The sequence below is a fragment of the Pholcus phalangioides genome, unplaced genomic scaffold, assembly GCF_987345545.1.
Source record: "Pholcus phalangioides strain wild (caught in Gottingen) unplaced genomic scaffold, Ppha-v1.0 ptg000003l_1, whole genome shotgun sequence".
Lineage (NCBI taxonomy): Eukaryota > Metazoa > Arthropoda > Arachnida > Araneae > Pholcidae > Pholcus > Pholcus phalangioides.
Window position 1 is genome coordinate 25,828,324 of NW_028301596.1, and position 20,385 is coordinate 25,848,708.

The 20,385-nt window shown below is 39.2% G+C and overlaps 1 protein-coding gene across 3 annotated transcripts in view; it reads left to right on the plus strand.

Moving 5' to 3' along the window:
- LOC149088343 (2-oxoadipate dehydrogenase complex component E1) overlaps nucleotides 1-20,385 on the plus strand; it is an 846,788-nt gene that overhangs the window by 475,183 nt on the left and 351,220 nt on the right. For all 3 annotated transcript variants that reach the window (XM_089247246.1, XM_089247241.1, XM_089247249.1), the window contains exon 8: nucleotides 17,528-17,601. In XM_089247246.1, the coding sequence (XP_089103372.1) occupies nucleotides 17,528-17,601 (74 nt within the window). The remainder of the gene's footprint in view (nucleotides 1-17,527; nucleotides 17,602-20,385) is intronic.

The following is a 20,385-nucleotide window of genomic DNA, read 5'->3' on the forward strand; positions in this document are numbered from 1 at the left end:
TAAAGCGCAATTTTTCACCTCTGACTTCTTCCTTTGTTCATAAACAGAATTGGGAAGAGGTTTATAATTTGGAATCTGGTTTCCAAATACAGCTATTAAAAAAATCAAATTGGATTTTTAACGAAAATTCCTTATCAGTTTCTTCAAAGAAAAAGAGGAATTTCATTTTTGAGGCCTGGTATGGCAACAACTTACGCACAGTGCTGGAATCAAGAAAGAGCAGGGGCATCTGGCACCCTGGGCGCTGGACAACAAGCGTGACTGAGAAACACTTTTTTGTTAAAAATTTCATTCAGTGGGGCGCTAAAATTAAACTTGGTCCTGGGCAAGAGTAAATTTTCCTTCCTAGTTGTGGCCCTGCTTACTCACCAGATTAATTCTGGGCCTTAGTATGTGGAACTTCGGTCTGTGAAACTCCAAAAGTTGTTCAGTTGTGAATTTGTGGTTTGTTATAATTTTAAAATAAACACATTTTTGTAACATTCATTTTTGAAAAATATTTCTTACGTTAATATTTAAAAAAGATACTGCATTGGCAGTTGAATTCCATAATTTGAAGGAGGGATGTTAACAACTCCCACAGGACCCAGCCTCTCTGGCCATCAACTCAAAAAAAAAAAAAATTCAAGAGGGAAAAAAAACCATAACTATCTCTTGACTCCCTGCAACACGTGGAAACACCATTTAGGAGAAATTTAATTTCTCTATTTCTCCTCTGAGGAAACACTTTTTCGCTTGAAGAGATGGTATTTTTCGGACCAAAATGTAAATTCGATGTAAAAAGGATTGTGAAAACATCTTTTGCCAGTGACAAAGTGTAACACCCCTCTCCCTAGACTGGTTCATGATAGTCTGAGATGAAAAAGCAACCTGCCAGTGCTACAAAAGGAATCCGTTGCTTTAATTGCAATGAGCGCGGACACAAGTCTACGACCTGCTCGAAACCAAAAAGGAAAAATCGCCGGAAAACTGAATCTGAAGTGTGAAGTGTGAATGTGAAGTGTTCTGCTAATGCAGTTCGCTCTGAAAAAGAAATTGCTTCTGGAGCAACTGTTTCTTCTGTATTTTCTGCCGCGGTTTTCTCTGACAAACATGAATGGTTCATAGACTCTGGTGCATCAACTCATCTCAGTTGTTCATTGCCAATTTTACACGATGTATCGTCTGAAGAAGAGGTCCGTCTAGCCAATGGTGAAAAATTGCCAGTCACAGGGCACCGAGACGTCGCCATAGTGCTCAGCTCTTCAAAAACACTGCATGCTAAAGATGTCAAGTCTGTGCCTACACTCGCGCTGAATTTGTTAAGTGTTAGTAAACTTGTACACAGTCAGCCTAAGCTATCAGTCATCTTTGATGAGACCGGTTGCAGGATACTAAAAGAGAAACCCATGGTTGACAGTTCATCTGTTTTGGCAACTGCAACAGAGGTGAATGGACTGTATCGTCTTGATAATGAAACAAACTTTGTTTGTACCACTTCAATGAAGCAAGACACCTGTCAGTTATGGCATAGGAGACTGGGTCACCTTAATTTTTGTTCTCTAAGAGAGCTGCAAAAGTCACTTTATTTCAAATGTGATTTAAAATCTGATTTTGAGGATTGTGATGTTTGTGTTCGTGCAAAATCACACCGTCAATCCTTTCCAAAATCAAGCAAGACACGTGCAGGAAATCTTCTGGAACTTGTTCACTCAGATCTCTGTGGCCCCATGCAAATCTCATCGAAAGGTGGAGCTCGTTATTTTCTTACTTTTATTGATGATTTCTCTCGCAAATGCTTTGTACACTTCCTGAAGTCTAAAGATCAAGTTTTTGACAAATTCGTTGAATTCAAGACATTTGTCGAAAATCAGATGGAAAGAAAAATCAAATTCTTACGTTCTGACAATGGTGGAGAATATGTCTCTGAGAAAATGGAAAGTTTTCTGAAAGATGCTGGAATATTGCATCAGCGAACTGTACCACATACACCCGAGCAGAATGGAGTAGCTGAACGCCTCAACCGCACTTTGATGGAAGCTGCTCGTGCAATGCTTTTCAACTCTAATTTGGACATCGTGTTTTGGGCCGAAGCTGTCTTGACAGCTGCCTACATTCGCAACCGATGTCCTACACAAGCTCTAAAAAAACGCCTTCCCCAAGAACTGTGGTCTGGACGAAAACCTAGCATATTGCATCTTCGCATTTTTGGATGTCGAGCCATGGTTCATATCCCCCAGTGTAAAAGGAAGAAGCTGGATCCTAAAGCTTGGGATGGTATTCTTCTTGGCTACAGCGATGAAACCAAGGGTTATCGCATTTACAACCCCCAAACAGAAGAGGTGCAAATTGTTAGAGATGTGAAGTTTTTTGAAGACCAGTTTCCATTTGGCAAAATCGATTCACCGAGTCATGATCCATTTCCGTCGCCTGAAAATGCAGCTGATTCACAGTTTTCAACCGTTACTATCTCTGAGCCTTCTCTAGAGACTGAAACATCATTGGAAAACAGTTCAGAACAGTCTTCTCCTTCCCATACTGTGAGGACACCTGACGTTTAGCCAAATGTTCCGATTAGATCTGATCGCTATACTCAACGTACACGACAACAAAACATTCGTATCTTCAATGATGATTTTGTATCCTTCCAAGCTTCATTGTGTGAAAGTACACCTGAATCATTGACTGAAGCTCTGAACAGCAAGGATGCTGAACATTGGAAAAGGGCCATTGACGAGGAACTGAAATCGCATGCTGATAATCAAACATGGATTCCAGCTGAACTTCCTCCAGGTCGGAAAGCCATTTCCATGAAATGGGTATTCAAGATTAAGCAGACTGCTGATGGTTCTATTGAACGGTACAAAGCCCGTTTGGTTGCTCGTGGATGCTCCCAAAGCTATGGCCTTGATTATGATGAAACCTTCTCACCAGTCATCCGAACAACCTCAATCAGACTTTTGCTTGCCCTTGCTGCTAAATATGACTGGGATGTTCATCACATGGATGTTGCGACAGCCTTCCTCCATCCGAGGTTGGATGAAGACCTGTATGTCAAGCTTCCATCTGGATCCATTTGTCGTCTTTTGAAATCTGTCTATGGTTTGAAGCAAGCCAGTCGTTCATGGTATATGTTACTACATGATGTTCTTCTCGACCTTGAGTTCACTCTGTCCAAATATGATTCTTGTGTGTACTTCAAGATCGAAGGGGGGGAAAACAATCATTGTGGGAATATATGTGGATGACATTCTAATTTTCAGTGATGATAAATCTGCTACTGGTGATCTCAAAGCTGCCCTTGTCAAAAAGTTTAAGATGAAAGACCTTGGTGAAGTGAACCATTGTTTAGGTATGAGGATCATTCGTTATCGAAAGAACAGAAAAATTTTCATTGATCAAGAAAAATATCTGAAAGATGTTCTCGTCCCTTTTGGCATGTCTGATTGTCATGGTGTTGCCACTCCTCTTGAAGTAGGACTCAGTCTATCCAAGAATGATGAACCGAAGACCGAATCTGAAAAAAAAGAGATGTCCAATGTACCTTACAGAGAATTAGTTGGCTCTCTCATCTTCGCCGCATATTCAACGAGGCCTGAGATAGCTTTTGCTATTGGTCATCTAAGCAAGTTCAACAAAAATCCTGGGAAATCTCACTGGACTGCACTGAAGCGTGTTCTTCAGTACATCAAGTCAACTGTTTCCATGAAAATGATGTATGAAGCTGATCGCTCTGAGCTTTCTGCATATGCTGATGCAGATTGGGAAAATTGTTTGGACACCAGAAGGTCCATATCTGGATATGCATTCATGATGTCAGGAGGAGCTGTCACCTGGATGTCAAAACAGCAACACTCCGTCGCTCTCAGTTCAACCGAAGCTGAATAAAGTCTTTCAAGTTCAGCAGCTCAGGAATGTGCCTGGTTGAGAGGAATAATGTGTGAGCTGAAATTGAAAGGACATCAGAAATCCACTGTGTGTGATTTATTGTGACAATAAATCTGCAATAAAATCTGCAGAGAACCCAAAATTCCATGCTCGCACCAAACATATTGATGTAAGGCATCATCATATTAGATCCAAGATCAGAGAAGGGGACATACTCCTTGAATATGTCCAGAGTCAAGATATGATTGCAGACATACTTACGAAAGGACTGCCAAGACCAGCTCATCAAAAGCTTTGCTAAGAACTGGGACTTGTCACCTGATTTCCACTAAGATAATTCAGACAGACTGAATTAAAGGGGGGGGTGTTAGTGTAAATAACAACTGTGAAATATGTCGGTGTAAATAATGTCTGATAGATGGCAGCACCTACAACGTATGTTGTTATACTCTGATCAGTGTACTGTTTGTTCTCATTCCTTTTGTAACCATCCTTGTGTGTGTTGAGTAGTTTGTAGTAATGTGTATTTCTGTAATAAAACCATATATCGTAATTGATCCACAGACTCATCCTAATAAGTACAAGATTCATCGAAAGACTGGTTATTTGTATAACAAGGGGTTAGTTATTAGTTATGACAAATGAATTAATGGTTATTAGTTATCACGTGCCCCAAAGAAGTGAATTTATTGCATGAAAAAAAGGAAGTTAGAACCTCCCCCCCCCCCCACTGGGAGCCCCGTCAGCCTCACCCATGTGGTGTTGGTGTTTCAGATGAATGCAGCCCATGCTAGAAGAGCAGAGGAAAATTAGAAATTTTTGCTTCTCCACATGCTTCACGTTTTATTCAGGCATGACTACATTGTACAGATGACTGTTCCAAGAGGTCGTCACTCACCCAAGACAAAGTAGAAGAAGACAGCTCCTGGACACGTTTTGATTTTGTTTTTACATTACAAATGCGCTTCAAACAACCATGGCCATTTATTTTACATACATATTTTTTGGTATTCGATTAAATTGACCAGAGTCACCCTCAGGGGTGTGCGACGGATGCGGCCACACAGTACTCCGAGCTTGGGGAAGGAATATAAAAAAGAAGTTGTAGGAATATAAAAAAAGTTACTTTTTTTTACTATAATAGAACAAGGTAGCTATGTTTCAACAATAGAAACATGATTTATTCTAAATAATACATCAGATAAAAAAAAAAATTATGCAACTGGAAGGAGCCCTACAGATCATTTTCTTTTCGAGCTCCGTATCTGGTAATGGTAGCTCTGGAATTGACCTGAGGAACCTCAAATACTTTATTTTGGGCTAGAAATCAATTTAGCATGGATAGTAATGCAATTATTATAAACTAGTTGAAACAGAAAGATCAAGTGCAACCAATTTTTCAGGTAGTTAACCCAGGTTTGAACCCTTAATATCTTAGTTTTTAGTTATATTTCCTTCCATTAATTATAAATGCATTTTTAGTTCCTATTTTAGGTATTCTTAGTGCCCTTTTGCCTGCCTATTTCAACAATTTTTAGTGCCTTAACTTTCAGGCTCTTTTGATTACGATCCCAATTATCAACGCGTTCAAGAACTCCTCATTTTTTTTATTATTTCAGGAACAATTTTTTTGTCTTTAAGATTTATGTTCATAACTCGAAAAATTTATAAGTTGAATAGAGAGCGACTGCATGAAATTTTTTTGGACGGGTCGCAAAATTCTTAAGCCCTGCCCTGGTAATGTGTGAGTGTAAATAAATTGTTTTTTCTAAACTGTGTGTGCCTCATGGTTAGGCTAGGACAAGGTTACTATATTTATCGCTGGTTGGTCAAACAGATCATCTGATTTTCTTGCCAATCGCTTGTAAGCAGTGGCGCCGGAGCTGTGGGTGCTCAAGTACCCAGAGCTGCAACTAGATGCTTGGTCCCCCCCCCCCGGACAAGTGCACACTTTGGCGCCCCCTTGTAATGTTGAAGGAGAGGTTTGAGAACAAAATTTCCCCCCTTCTGGTCCAGCGCCCAGGGCATGAGACCCACCTGCTAGCATTAGTTGCGGCCCTGCGAGCACTCACTCTCTTGTAGAACGGGGCAGAGCAACCTCAGAATTCCTGCGGGAATAAAAATGTCATACATAGATTTCTGATTTTTTTCCCGTAAATATCTAACATGAAAAAAAAGAAAAAAATTTAAGGAAAAACTGCCTGTTCCCTCTCTGCGTTTTGCTGGAGTCCCCGTTACCATCCACAATTGATATAGCCTTTAGGCGCAAACATTTTACTGTAGTGCTCCCACACCCCGCTTTCTCACATTTTTGCTTGTATCCTTTTTTCTTGTTTTGCCTAAGGGATGGAAGGGTATCTAGATACATATGTTTTGGTGTGGCGTCAGAAGCGGGGGCTGCTGCTTGAGCATCCACAGTGTTTTTGTTTAATGAAAAAATTTTTTTCCTTCACCCTATACGTCTTGTTCTGTCATGTTGCTCTACAATCTAGTAGTTATTTGTACAGCTTCAGGTACCTACGATGGGTATTTTCGGAGCCCACACCCGTTTTTTTTTATTCTGCTCACACAGGCAGGGCCGCACAACTAGGGGGAGCAGACGGTCTGGTGCCCCGGGTGTTGAACTAGGTGGGGTGCCGAATTCATCCTTTAACTGCTTCTTCTACATGCAAGGGGCACCAAAATTCTTGTTTGCCCCGGTTGACAAAGTATCCAGTTCGGGCCCTGCACGCAGGCGTCCTTCATTTACCTCAGGGTAAAAATATTTTACAATAATTGAAATTCTGCATTGATGGGGTGATGTAGACAAACGTTTCAGTCGAATAAATGAATGCTTGCAAAGATTTTTTTAAGGAAAATTTGTCTTCTTGTTTATGACTGATACCGGCAGAGGAAGGACTGGAGTTCTAACCAGGGCCGTCTTAAGGGCATCATAGACCCTCGGGCCAAGTGATTTTTCTGAGGCCCTGCCTGGCCAATTTTCGAAAATTTCAACCTGGTTCTTGTTTTTTGTGAGGTCCCTGTGCCGTGCCCGGGTGGGCCCATACGTTGAGACGGCACTGGTTCTAACCCCCCTTGAGCCAAGATTATAGCGTTATTTTGCAGGGGAAAAAATCTAAAAACCCCCATCGAGAAAATTCTGCGTATGCTTATGCTTCCAGATATGGGATAATTTGCTTATAAGGTCTTGACAGTGGTGCAACTGTGCATGTAATTTCTGAGGATATTCATTCCCCCTTCCCAATTATTCAAAATAAAAAAACCAAAGCAGACAAAGATTTTTTTACAAAATTATCTACATTTGCAGCAACTTTCATTCACATTTCGCTCAAAGTGGATCAACACACACACAAATTCGTTAAAATTAAGTTTTTCATTTTTCCTTCTTGTTTTGCAGTTATACTCCGAAAGAAATTGTTGCAAAATGGGAGCAAATTTCAGGAAATTCAACACGATGTTTGGCGATTTAGCACTCGTCATTTAGCAACATTGGCGATTTAACACTCGTTATTTGGCGAAATTTACACACTTATAATTCGGTGGACTAACTCCTTTATTCATGAAATGAATTTTTTTCCCTTGAAACATCAGGATTTCGAGCAATGACGATCGTCCATAGTAATTTCTGCTGCTTGCAATGGCGACTTTTTTTCTTTTCTTTTTTTTAAAACTGAGACCGTGGTCGATTGTTGAGAAACACTGGATCAGAGTAAGCCATCTTCAGCTGTACGATCAAGGATATGATCGGGGTTTCATGATGAAAAGCCCAATGGGGGGGCCGATAATTTGAATAATGAGCTGTGGTTGTTTTCTTTTTCCTTTTTCAGGGACTTTCTTTCAGCATCAATTACTACTCATCATGAACCAGGGTCCTTGGGTTTTTAAGGGTCCTTAAAAAGGAAATGAAGATGGGAGTTTGATGGAACTTTTTAAGAAGTTTTTAAGCACTGTACAAACCCTGCTCTTTCGTGACTGATCCCGATAAGCAAATAGATCTTTCACAAGAAACACTCATTAACCCATATATCCAAAAAAATTATTTTTTGTGTGGTCCCCTTTATAGTTTCTCACCTGATGTCAACAGACCTATTACTCTTCAAGAATTGTTATCAGCAATCCCGAAAACACCTAATACTGCAACTGGTATGGATGGAGTTAATGCCAAGGCATACAAATTAATATCACGAGAACAATTGGAGTTTCTGTTGGCTGAATTCAATATCATTTGGTCATCCGGATCCATACTATCAAGGTGGAAAGAAGGCAAACTTGTGTTTGTATTGAAACCAAACAAAAACCCAAGGCAGTACACTGATCAGAGTATAACAACACACTAACAGTTAGTGTAAATAACAACAGTGAAATATGTCGGTGTAAATAATGTCTGATAGATGGCAGCACCTATAACGTATGTTATACTCTGATCAGTGTACAAGGACGGTTACAAGAGGAATGAGAACAAACAGTACACTGATCAGAGTATAACAACATACGTTATAGGTCCAGACCAGCATTAGAATTTTGCCCCATTCCCAGCGCCATATGGGCTGATAGTGGGAAATCCAATGGGCCCAGATAGGCCTATGAACAACATACGTTATAGGTGCTGCCATCTATCAGACATTATTTACACCGACATATTTCACTGTTGTTATTTACACTAACTGTTAGCGTGTTGTTATACTCTGATCAGTGTACTGTTTGTTCTCATTCCTCTTGTAACCGTCCTTGTATGTGTTGTGTAGTTTGTAGTAATGTGTGTTTCTGTAATAAAACCATATATCGTAATTGATCCACGGACTCATCCTAATAATATGTACACAAATATACTCCCCTCCCCCCCAGAAAAAGTTGAAATGACAGCCCTGGGGTAGAAAAATTAGGTTCACATAAATAGAAAATAACCTTTAAGGTATTTAATAAGAAAAATTACTGTGGAAATACATGGAAAATAACAGTGAGAAAAAAGTCCAAGTATATGCTATATAAAGACGAAACGAAGAAAGAGAAAAAGAATCTATGAGCAGTTTTGGGTGGGTGGGGGGCGTTCAACCATTCCAGCATCTACTGTATACCAATTTTGTTGAAGATAATACACAACAATAGTTTTTTTCTTTATCAAGCCCCTCCCAGAGATACTGGACAGTTTGCTTTCTCTTTTATTGTCCCAGTACTCATGGAAAAAATTAAAAAAAAAATTGCAATGGTATCACCCCCATTTTTCTGCTAACAAGAGAAAGAGGGAGAAATTGAATTTTCTGGATGTTATGCCGAAACTGATATTTGGAAAGAAAAGTGATTTGTCTCCTCCGGGAATCGAACCTGGGTCCCCTTGCATACCGGGCAAGTGCAATGGGACCCGGGACAGTATATGCTTCAACCTTGAATTTTTTTTTCACTTATTTTCCATGTATTTCCTCAGCAATTTTTCTTTTTGAATACCTTGAAGATTATTTTCTGTTTATGTGAATCTAAATTTTCTACCTTGTTTTGGCATCTCCTACTATTTTCTGCCCAGTGTAATTGCACCGGTCGCACCACCATAAGAACGCCCCTGGCCCTCGCCTTCATAGTCATCATTGATTTCAACCAAATCCAACCTAACGACTGAGATCTGGGTTCCAGAATGGATTATGGCTTTGATTATCTTCTGTCCACATTTTAGACTCGCTGTCTGCAGTGTGTCAGTATCCATTTTAACACCTGTTGCCAGCACTGTGATAAGTGCTGTCAGGACTGTTTCTCCTTCATTTGTGTTTCCTTTACTTTTTCCATGTGGTCAGTTTGCTTGGGTTCAATGCACTAGCTTAGGATGACCCCCTTGTACAAAGTCTTGCTACACATGATCTTCCACTCCACACTCATAACAAGTGACTATCTCTCTAGGGTTTGAATCCATCATCGCCTCAGGCAGGAAAGACCAGGCCTGAAGTGTATGGTTTTCACTGAGTTTCCATCTCAGACTATCATGAACCAGTCTAGGGGGGAGGGGGTTACACTTTGTCACTAGCAAAAGATGTGTTTCCACAATTCTTTTTACATTGTCGAACCTATCTAGCTTCTCCAGAACTCAACTGGAGAAACCATATCACATCATTCATCCAGATAGCGATCCTTAATATCTACTGTTCCATTTTTTCATTTTATTGCGGATGATTGTCTCTTAGGTGTTCAAACGTCTCAACTTCAAAAGCTGTTCACCCATCAAAATAGTTGCTCAAGTTATGACAGAAGTCTCTTCAAGTGCCCCCTTGATTTTTGTGATATCAAGAAAGCATCTGCAGAAACTCCTACGGTGACTTTGAATCTTCTCAATAATAATTCTTTAAGGAAACATATTTAAGGAAACGGGAACTCTGAAAGAAGTCACATGGTCTCCGTCACGACCTTGGTCCATAGCTGAAACGTATTGTTAAAAACACACAGGTTAAATTTTAGAAATCCAAAAATGTGTATAGACAACAAAAATGAATAAAGAATAACTCTTTTCACAAAGGATCATTTATTCAACAGGCCTCGCAGCGCTCATATTTTTCCTACTTTTCCTGGAAATGTGTTGCTTAGTTCATTTTTACGAAATTACGTTCGAAGTCATGGGCCACATCAGATGACTCTGGGACCACATTCGGCACTTGGGCAATGGATTGAGCATGTATGTGTTGCATTTCTATGGTGCCCAGACCAACACCTTCTGTAGCAGAAAATCTCTGTGCGAAGCTTTGACATCATTGAAGTCGCCCATTTCACCTGTAGCCATTGGATGTATTAGTCAGACGTCAGACGTATTAGAAATCATTACCTTTTTTTGCAGTATATCCAGTGACTAACTAGGTGAAGTGGATGACTTCAATGATCTCACGAGCTCCGCGCTCGCTATAGGAAGCCTCTATAGCAGGGGCTTTGTTATAGAGGGTGTTGCCTAGATGGACTTTTTTTTAAAAGCACAGGGAGGAAAAAATGGATCGTGACCATTAGTTTTCTCTTAACAACATTATAAGTAACAATATAAATTCAATTTTCTTTCTAGTCGGGCTATTGTACACTGTTTTTGATACCACATTCTGTGGGAATGAAAGATTTTTAAATTTGTTAGAACTGTTGTTCTTGAAATTGTAGTATATTTACTATTTAATACCATTAATAGATGGCAGCATGAGATAGTAATAAAGAAGGGCAGAGTCATGCTCTGGATGCCATGCTAACTGGCTGTAGTAGTCTATGTCCATTGCATAGCTGCCAAGTCTCCCGAATTTTTCGGGAATCTCCCGAATTTTATCTTCATCGCTCGATCTCCCGAAAAGTTCTTAAATCTCCCGAATTTTTACGAAAATCACAAAAATCCCTACTTGTCCCTAAAAATTCCCTACTTCATTAAAAAAAATCCCCGCTTATGAAAACAATCCCTAAGGAATTTCTTGTGGGGCATGAAGCCTCTTTTTTTTCCCTTTCGAAATGACGTCACACGTCGTAAATGGGGAAATTCCCTTTTTAAGGAAGTTTTACAAGGTAACAAGAAAGTTGTTTGTCTTATCGTGCAGGGAAATGGCTTAGCAGCCAATAGTCCTGGATAATAATTGAAGATTATGGTGATGCACATGTGGTCAAAATTTCTTTCGTTGAAGTTACGTACGTGCGATATAACAAAGCATGAATAATGATAAGCAAAAACATATTTAATCAATTTTAAAGATACTTATTCCGATGAATTTCCTTTCATCAAACGTTCCAGAAGAGGGCCGATTTTTCCTTTTTGTACAAGTTGTGTTACGGACATAAACATCGGTCATGGAAAGACTGCCATCATCACTCGTGAAATGAAAAAAAAAACCATCAAGCAAGTGTTACAAAAAGTCAGTGTTCTTCAAAAATTGACGGTGTTTTCCTTCATCTTCCGATGATTTTGGGGTCATTCGCTCAGAATGTTTGTTCACAGCGTTTCTGATTGAACAGAATATTTATTTTTACATCATTGAAGTTTTGGCCTCCAATTTCACTTGTTTTTTGCGTAGGAATTTTATTCCCAATATTCCCAAGGGTTTAACTTCCATGTGTGTAAAATCTCTATTTTAATTTGACTTCAGTTTTTGAGTAGGGATTTTATTCCCTACGCTTTAACTTTTATGTTTGGAAAATCGCTATTTTATTTGGAAAAATCCCTATTGTATTTATTAGGGAGTGGTTTTAGCATAAAATACGGGTGTGCGCGAAAATCTCCCGAATTTTCATTTTCAAAAGTTGGCAGCTATGCCATTGCTATAGTTAGTGGACCAAACGGTAAATAGACAAGCATAAATATATATATCATGGCTCAGTTAAAAAAATACTCACATATTTTTGAATTTACACTTAAAAGATCTGAAAAAGACGCAGAACAGCATGCCGACTATCCAGCCATTCGATGCTTGAGCAAACCCGTCCGAAGCATGGAGGTATTGGAAGGAAGACCTAATGGATTATTTAGAAGTGCTTAGATACAGCTCGGAGGCAGAATCTACGAAAACTGCTCTTTTTTGTCATTTGTGAAGAGGAATTGAAGAAGCAGTTGCGATCTTTCGATATTGCGCCTGTAGCGGCAAGCACTGAGATATCGCTCGACCAAATCCTTCGTGAGTTTGACAAATATTTCTTGGACTGTCAGAACGAGATTTATGCATCTTTTAAATTTCTTGAAATATAACAAAAAGGCGAAAAATTTGTCAACTATTATTCGCGTCTGCGATGTGCGGTTGTCTAGTGTAATTACGGGCAGTCAATGGAACGAATGCTCCATGACAAGATCATCCAAGGACTGAGTGACGAAGCACTACAAGAAAGACTGGTCTGAGAAACGAGTAGATCAACAAAAACACTGCAGGACATCATTAGCGAGTGCAAAATATGCAAACATATTAAGGCACAGGCAATAGAGATGGGTGAAAGTAAAATAACGGTCGCCACCGTAAGGAGAAACAAACACCACACAGCAGGGTTGCGGCCAGCAAACATGTGAACATACCTAAGGATGAAAATACCTAAGAGTGATCTGCTAAAATGGGAAATAAACCCAAACTGTAAAGAAAAGTAAACAACCAGTGCTAGACTGCAGTGATAATGAAGTTCCAATATTAGGTGAGTGTTCATTAACTTGAGGTCAAGAATCAGAAGTGGTTTCAAATTTCTTTTAACAACCCTGAATTCCTGCCCTATATTAGGCCTAGTTGCTTGCAATGAATTAAAACTAATTAAAAGATTGAATGACCTTATGAAAATGAACAGAAATTCGCATAAGAGTGATACACCAGAAGAAGTCATGAAAGAATTATCAGACGTTTTTACTGGTGTTGGACGACTAAAACGTACTGTAAAAATTAAATTGAAAGTAAATTATTCACCAAATGTGACAGCTCCGCAAAAAGTGACATTGGCCCTTTCATGGCAAAGTAAAAGAGAAGCTTAAATGCACGGGTGATAATGGAATAATTGCAAAAGTAGAGGAACCAACCGAGTGGGTCAGCAACATGGTTGTGGTGAATACACCCAAAAAATTGAGCATTTGTCTAGACCCAAGGGCATTAAATGGCCTTGGTATCCTCACTATCAAATACCAGCAACCGATGATCTGATAGCAAAGCTGCAAGTATTTACAATCTTAGATTCAAAAATCGATTCTGGCAGTTACCACTTGATGAAGAATCGTCATTTTTAACAACTTTCACAAAACCTTGGGGAAGATATAAATTTTTAGTTTTACCATTTGGACTAAACAATGTCCCAGAAGAGTTTCAGAGGGTCAATGAATGAAATTTTTGAAGATCCAAAAATAAATCCATACTTTGATGACATAGCTCTTGGATCTTCATCCATGCAAGAACATTGTCAGTTACTCCGTCAAACCTTGACATGAGCCAGAGAAGCTAATCTTTAGTTCAATATTGAAAAGACACAATTAGCCTTAACAACAGTCAATTATTTGGGACATATAATGCCTGATACTGGAATAACTCCAGATCCCAGAAAAGTTAAGGCCATTAACGAGTTTGCTGTTCCCAAATGTCATGAGGATCTACAAAGATTTCTTGGAATGATAACTTATCTAGCCAAGTCACTCCTCACTTGTCTAGTTTAACTCACTCGCTACGTCAGCTATTAAAACAAGATACTGAGTGGCTGTGGGATGAAAATACCCGTGATTTTGACAAATTGAAACAAATGATAGAGCAAGCTCCATGTCTACAATATTTTGATGTGAAAAAGTCAGCGACTGTTTCAGTGGATGGCAGCCAGCATGGATTAGGAGCAGTTCTCCTACAAGATAGCAAACCAGTTGCATATGGATCTGCTACACTTACAGCAGCTCAAACACGCTATGCACGATCGAGAAAGAACTGTTAGCTGTGATCTATGGACTTGAACATTTCAATTATTACACCTATGGAGGACCAGTAGTTGTTCAAACTGATCACAAGCCCCTTCTAGGGTTGAGTAAAAAGCAATATGACACAATCTCTCCCAGACTTCAGCGCATGCTGTTGAGATTGAACAAATATGATGGTGAACTTGCGTTCATACCTGGGAAAGAGCTTGTAACTCAAAGATTGCAGACGCCTTGTCAAGAGCTCAATCGCCAAATGATAAAATTCAACAGGATTACAAGCAAGAAGCAGCTGTCTCGATTAATCTCCTTGCATGTGCTACACCCAATAAGTGGCACGAATATGCTTCGATGACAGAGAGTGATGCAGAGCTGCAGGATTTGCTTCATCATGTTCAAAAGGGATGGCCAGAAAAGAGTATAACCAGAGCAGCAGCTCAGCATTACTGGCACTGTAGAGATGAGCTGTATTATTCTAAAGAAGGAATAATATGCAGAGGCCAGAGACTTGTGCCACAAGTTGCAAGACCAGAAGTCTTGGAAAAACTGCATGTCTCGCATCGAGGTATTATTGCTTGCAAATTGAAAGCTAGAGAATATTTCTACTGGCTGAAAATAAATGACGATGTGGAAAACTTCATCAATAGATGTAAAATCTGTCAGCAAAATCAGAGGGCAAATTCTAAAGAAGTCCTGTTCAAACAAATTCTGCCTGGAAGACCATGGGAAAAAGTGGCATGTGACTTTTTCTACTGGAGAGGTCAACAGTATCTTTTGATGATCGATTATTTCTCAAAGTACATAGAAATTAAAAACATGAAGAGTACTAATGCAGAGGCACTAAGTAATAGAAGCGATGAAAAGCATTTTTGCAAGGCATGGAATACCAGAAGAATTTGTGAGTGACAGAGGGCTGCCATTTAATGCAGAAAGTCTTCGAAAAATTTTCAAAGAGTGGAATATGGCACACAGTATTACTTCACCTCACTTTCCCAGAAGCAATGGCCAAGTTGAGAGAGCTGAAGAAGTCTCTCACAAAAGCTCTAGAAGAAGGTAAAGATCTACATGCGGCGCTACTGGATTATAGGATACAACCTACACTGGATTTTCCTTTTCTGGCTGAACTGCTGATGGGCAGATGATTAAGATCCTTTTTGACAGCTCATCCACTCAAGCCAAAGTTTTTTACAGCTGAAGCCAGTAAAATCTTGAAAACTAGACAAGCATATCAGAAGGAAAGATTTGACAAACATGCAATGCATCATCCTGAACTCAAGGGTCTGGTTCAAGAAAAGACCAGGGGCCCCCAACCAATTACCTGGGACACCAATTCGCTTGGACACCACCGACTCGGAAGCTTGTCGGTCATTCCCCACTGCGATTGCCATGAAAAATTTTCATTCGTTTTATCAAAGAATAAAATCCAGGGCCCCAACTAATTACCCGGGACACCAATTCGCATACTTTTAATGAGGCCCTGGACTGTCTTTATTTTGGGCTTCCGCTGTTGTGAGAGATTCATCCAGGGCCCCCAAAATGAAACCTGTAAACATGGGGCCCCCGACTTGGAAGCTTGTCGGTCATCCCCCGCTGCGAGTGCCATGAAAAATTTTCACTTGTATTCGCTTTACCAACGAATAAAATCCAGGGCCAACGTATTTTGGCCTGGACATATTTTACCTGGGACACCAATTCACATAAATTTAGTGGGACCCCAGACTGGCTTTATCTCGGGCTTCCGCTGTTGCAAATTCTACAACAGAAAAGTATGAGATTCATCCAGGGCCCCCAAAATAAAATCTGTAAACATGAAGCCCCAATTGGAAGCTTGTCTGTTATCCCCCGCTGCGAGTGCCATGAAAACTTTTCATTTGTATTCGTTTTACCAATAAATAAAATCCAGGGCCCCCAACCAATTACCCGGGACCGAATTCACAAATTTTATGGGGCCCCCAGACTGATACATCTTTTGCTTCCACTATCGCAAATTTTTCAACGTTAAAGCAGCAAGAAAACAACGAGATCCATCAAGGGCCCCTGGAAATGAAAACTTTTAACTCACACGTGCAATCCCCCCACCCGGGTAACCCAACCCTGTGTGTTGGGAGCACTGCTGTTGTATGTATATTATATATATATACATACTTCTCGGCATGACTTCCCTCCCCCCCTACCACAAGAGCAGGGCTGACAGGGGTCACAACGATTCTTATCACTTTTTCATTTTTCACACTATAAATTAACCACAGAGGGACCCCTGCAAAGCTGGTTTGGGGGCTCACCATCTAAATTCCAGTCTAAGGGTTCTGCTGTAGGATGTAGGAGCCTCTCGGTACATGCACATAACATGGTCCCGATATGTGCTACAGTTAAATGTGACCCAAAATAGTAACCGACTTCCGTAACACAAAAACGTAACAGATTTCCGTCACCCATTTCCGTAACATAAAATCGTCACTAATTTCGGTTGCATAGAAACAGTCCCTTTTCGAGTTTGTGATTTTATATTATAGAGTAGGTTTGCTTCTTCTCATAGAAACCATTAAATTACTTCAATAGGATGTCACTATCTGTTGGTCGCGCAAAATTCATAACTTGCAACACTGCTGTCTCAGACCTACGGTGTTGCAAGTTATAGAAATTTGAGTCTCCAATTTTTTGTTTTTTGAGTAATTATTGCCCCCTAGGTTACAGTGCCTGTGCAATGTTTCATTTAAATTAACTTTTTATTAAATTTTTCTTATGATAATTTTTTTTATTGGGCTATGATTATGTTGCGAGGAGGGCCCTCCCCCATTTTGAAGCCCAACATTCATTGCTACTGAGAGGCCTCATGCCAATGTTGGCATGTTTTCATTAACACATACATACTGGTTCTATATGCCTGTGTAACCCATAACCTGTTTTAGTTATGTTGAATTACTTAACTTTACTTAGTGGTAGTCTGAGAAAGTGTGAACAATTGAAATTAATTTTAATTAATGGAGCACATCTTTTCACAATGTTAAATAACATTACATACAGAAATGATAAAGCTGCCAACCAAAAGATCAATAAATTATAAAGATAAATTAATAATTATACTGTTGCCGAGAGAGAGTATGAAATCGGGAGTTCTTTCAATACTTTAAAATGTAACATATCAGGGAGGAGGGAATTCGGGAGGGAGGGACAGCGTTATCACATGGATACTTTTTAAATTTTTTATCTGTAAATTTTTTGGAAATAAATTATGCTAGCAGTATTTTGAAACATGGTTCTAATGTGTCAGCTTAGTTCTTTTCTGTTATAATTTTTTTTTTCTTACAGGAAATACTATTGAACTGAAATATGGTGAAAAAATTCTGAATGTCTCAATGATACCAAATCCATCACATTTGGAGGTAATTTTTAAGGGTTTAATTCACGTGATCTTGATTGAAAATGAAGAAAGACTTAATAATAATGTACTTCTGTAATAATGTACTCTGTAATGTAATCTGTAATAATGTACTCTGTAATGTAATCTGTAATAATGTACTTCTGTGATACACTATCTACCAATAAGTATTTGGGCACCTGTGATAGAAAAGAAAAACTAACTTTATTCAAAATCAATAGTTGGTAGAGCCTCCACGAGAGGCAATTACAGCGTGAACCCTCCGGGGCATACTTTCCACAAGTCCTTGTGTGACGGCTAGTGATATTTTCTTTCACTCGGCTTGGAGAAGACATGTCAGTTCCTTCACCGATTTTGGACGGGTAGGGCACCCCTTAATTCGGCGATCCAACTGGTCCCAGAGGTTCTCGATAGGGTTCAGGTCTGGGCTCTGGGCAGGCCAGTCCATTCGATGAACCCCATTGGCACCATACTAAGCCTTGGTTAAACTCGCAGTATGACAGCTGGCATTGTCGTCCTGGAAGTAACAGGGGTCCACCCCGTAAAACTGACACAACGTAGGAACCATATTGTCATCCAAAATAGTGCAGTAGGCATCGGCGTTGAGCTTACCATGAATGGGGACCAAGGGTTCCAGTCCATACCAGGAGAAACACCCCCAGGCCATAATTCCACCTCCGCCGAACTTGACTGTTGGCACAATGCATTCTGGCAGGAGACGTTCTCCAGGCAGACGCCAGCGCCCAGACCCTGCCATCCGAACGGTAGAGGGTAAATCTTGATTCGTCGCTCCAAAGAACCCGTTTCCACTGATCTACGGTCCAATTTCGATGTGCTTTGCACCACATTAACCGAGCAACGCGGTTGGACTTTGTGATCAAAGGCATATGGGCAGCAGCACGACCATGAAAACCAATCAGATGTGCTTCCTTACGGATGGTATTCATTGAAACAATACTCCCGGATGCCTGTTGAAACTCCTCGCGGATGAGGGCCATTGGTTGGGTGCGGTTCTTCCGAATTTCTCTGGACAGCACCCATCGGTCTCTATCTCCCAGTTTCGTTGGTCTGCCGACTCGGGGCGAATTCCGACAATCACAGCTCACCTTCCACTTCTTAATCACATAGGCCACTGTCGATTTTGGGTACTTCAGCTCGCTAGATATGTCCCTTAAGGATCGGTCATTTTTGTGATACCCGATAATTATACCTTTCTCGAAATCAGAGAGCTCCGAACTGCGAAGCATCTTGCATGCGACTAATGCCGATGTTGTTTCCTACACGATATATACCGGCGGAGGGCGTGACGTATCTCAGGACCGCAGATATCGTCATTTGCATAGGTGTCCAAACACTTATTGGTAGATAGTGTAGTCCAAGCTTAGTTCAAAACAGCAGACTTGGTAGTGTCTGACTAGGGCTTTGATTTTTCTGACTTAAGAACTTTAAAAATATGCAAGCGTTTACGACTTAAAAAACAAAAATTATGACCTCAGTTTTCTGAATTATTTTATATTTTCTTTTTTAGTTGATGTTTCTAAACTAATTAAAAACTAAACTGTAAATGTGCATCAATTTACCCAATTAAAAAATGCAAATGATTTTTAAATAAAACTAACTGAAAATTCAAATTAAAACCACACTTCATTCACAATTACTAATTTTTTAGAACATTCTAGAATTGCACTAAATTATGATATGTATTTTGAAATGTTAAAAGAAGAAGAAAAAAACTTTTGTACTTTAGTTTCTTCTAAGAAATATCTTAAGAAGCCTTGTCATGAATCTGATGTTTCATTTCTACAGTTGAAGTATGCTTAGTTTATTTAAATTAGAGTAAAAAAAATTCAAGCAAATAAGTTGATTAAAAGGGAATAGCTAGTAAAATGCGGTGAAATATTTTTAAATGCTAATAATTCTAACAATTTGAGTTAAAAAATGAGTTTAAAATGAACTAAAAAAAAGTTTCACAACTTTTGTATTGCTCTCATGAGTGAAAACACACATTCATATTCTTTCAAATGCAGCTAAATAGTTATTTGTTTTATATCGGGCAGAATGGGCACCCAGTGGCCATCACTTTGCCATTTGGTAGGCTTGGAGGAAATTGTTTTCCTTATAAGTAACCAAAGTAAAATCAAAGTAATGTTTTTTGCATAAACCTAAATACCTGAACCAACTTGGAAAAAAAACAAGTGAAGTTTTGTATAATGTTTTCCTATCAAAAAATAGTATTTTCCCTCAACGTGGCCACTATGCCCACCCTTCCCCTACTCAACTTTTAAAAATATAAAAATGTTAAAATTCATGAATATAGTAAAGAAATGATAAAAACCAGAATCATTATTTTATGAAAATTGAATTTGGATATAATTTTCAAAAATTTATCATTAAAATTCTACGTTCAAGTTAAAATTATCCACAATGAAACCACGAAGATCAATAATAATCAATATATATCAAACTATATCAAGTCTAATATTTTTTGGTGAAAATCCTGAAAATTGTCTATCCAGAATAATTATTTAATATACAATAAAAAAAAATTTTGCTATACTTGAACTTCGGAAAATAATGGTCAATTATTGTAAATCAGGGTTTAAGCTAGGTAAAATTCCTTTAGAAAATGGAAAAAAAGCTACAGTGTTAATAATTGATGAATGACTACTAGTTTTATACATCCTGTACACAATGCAAATGTGGCTGGCTACTGCTACTTTCGCTTTTTGTGAAAAATGTGATTGTAGCTTCAATCCTTTTTTAGATATATTAAAAATGCAAGAATTAT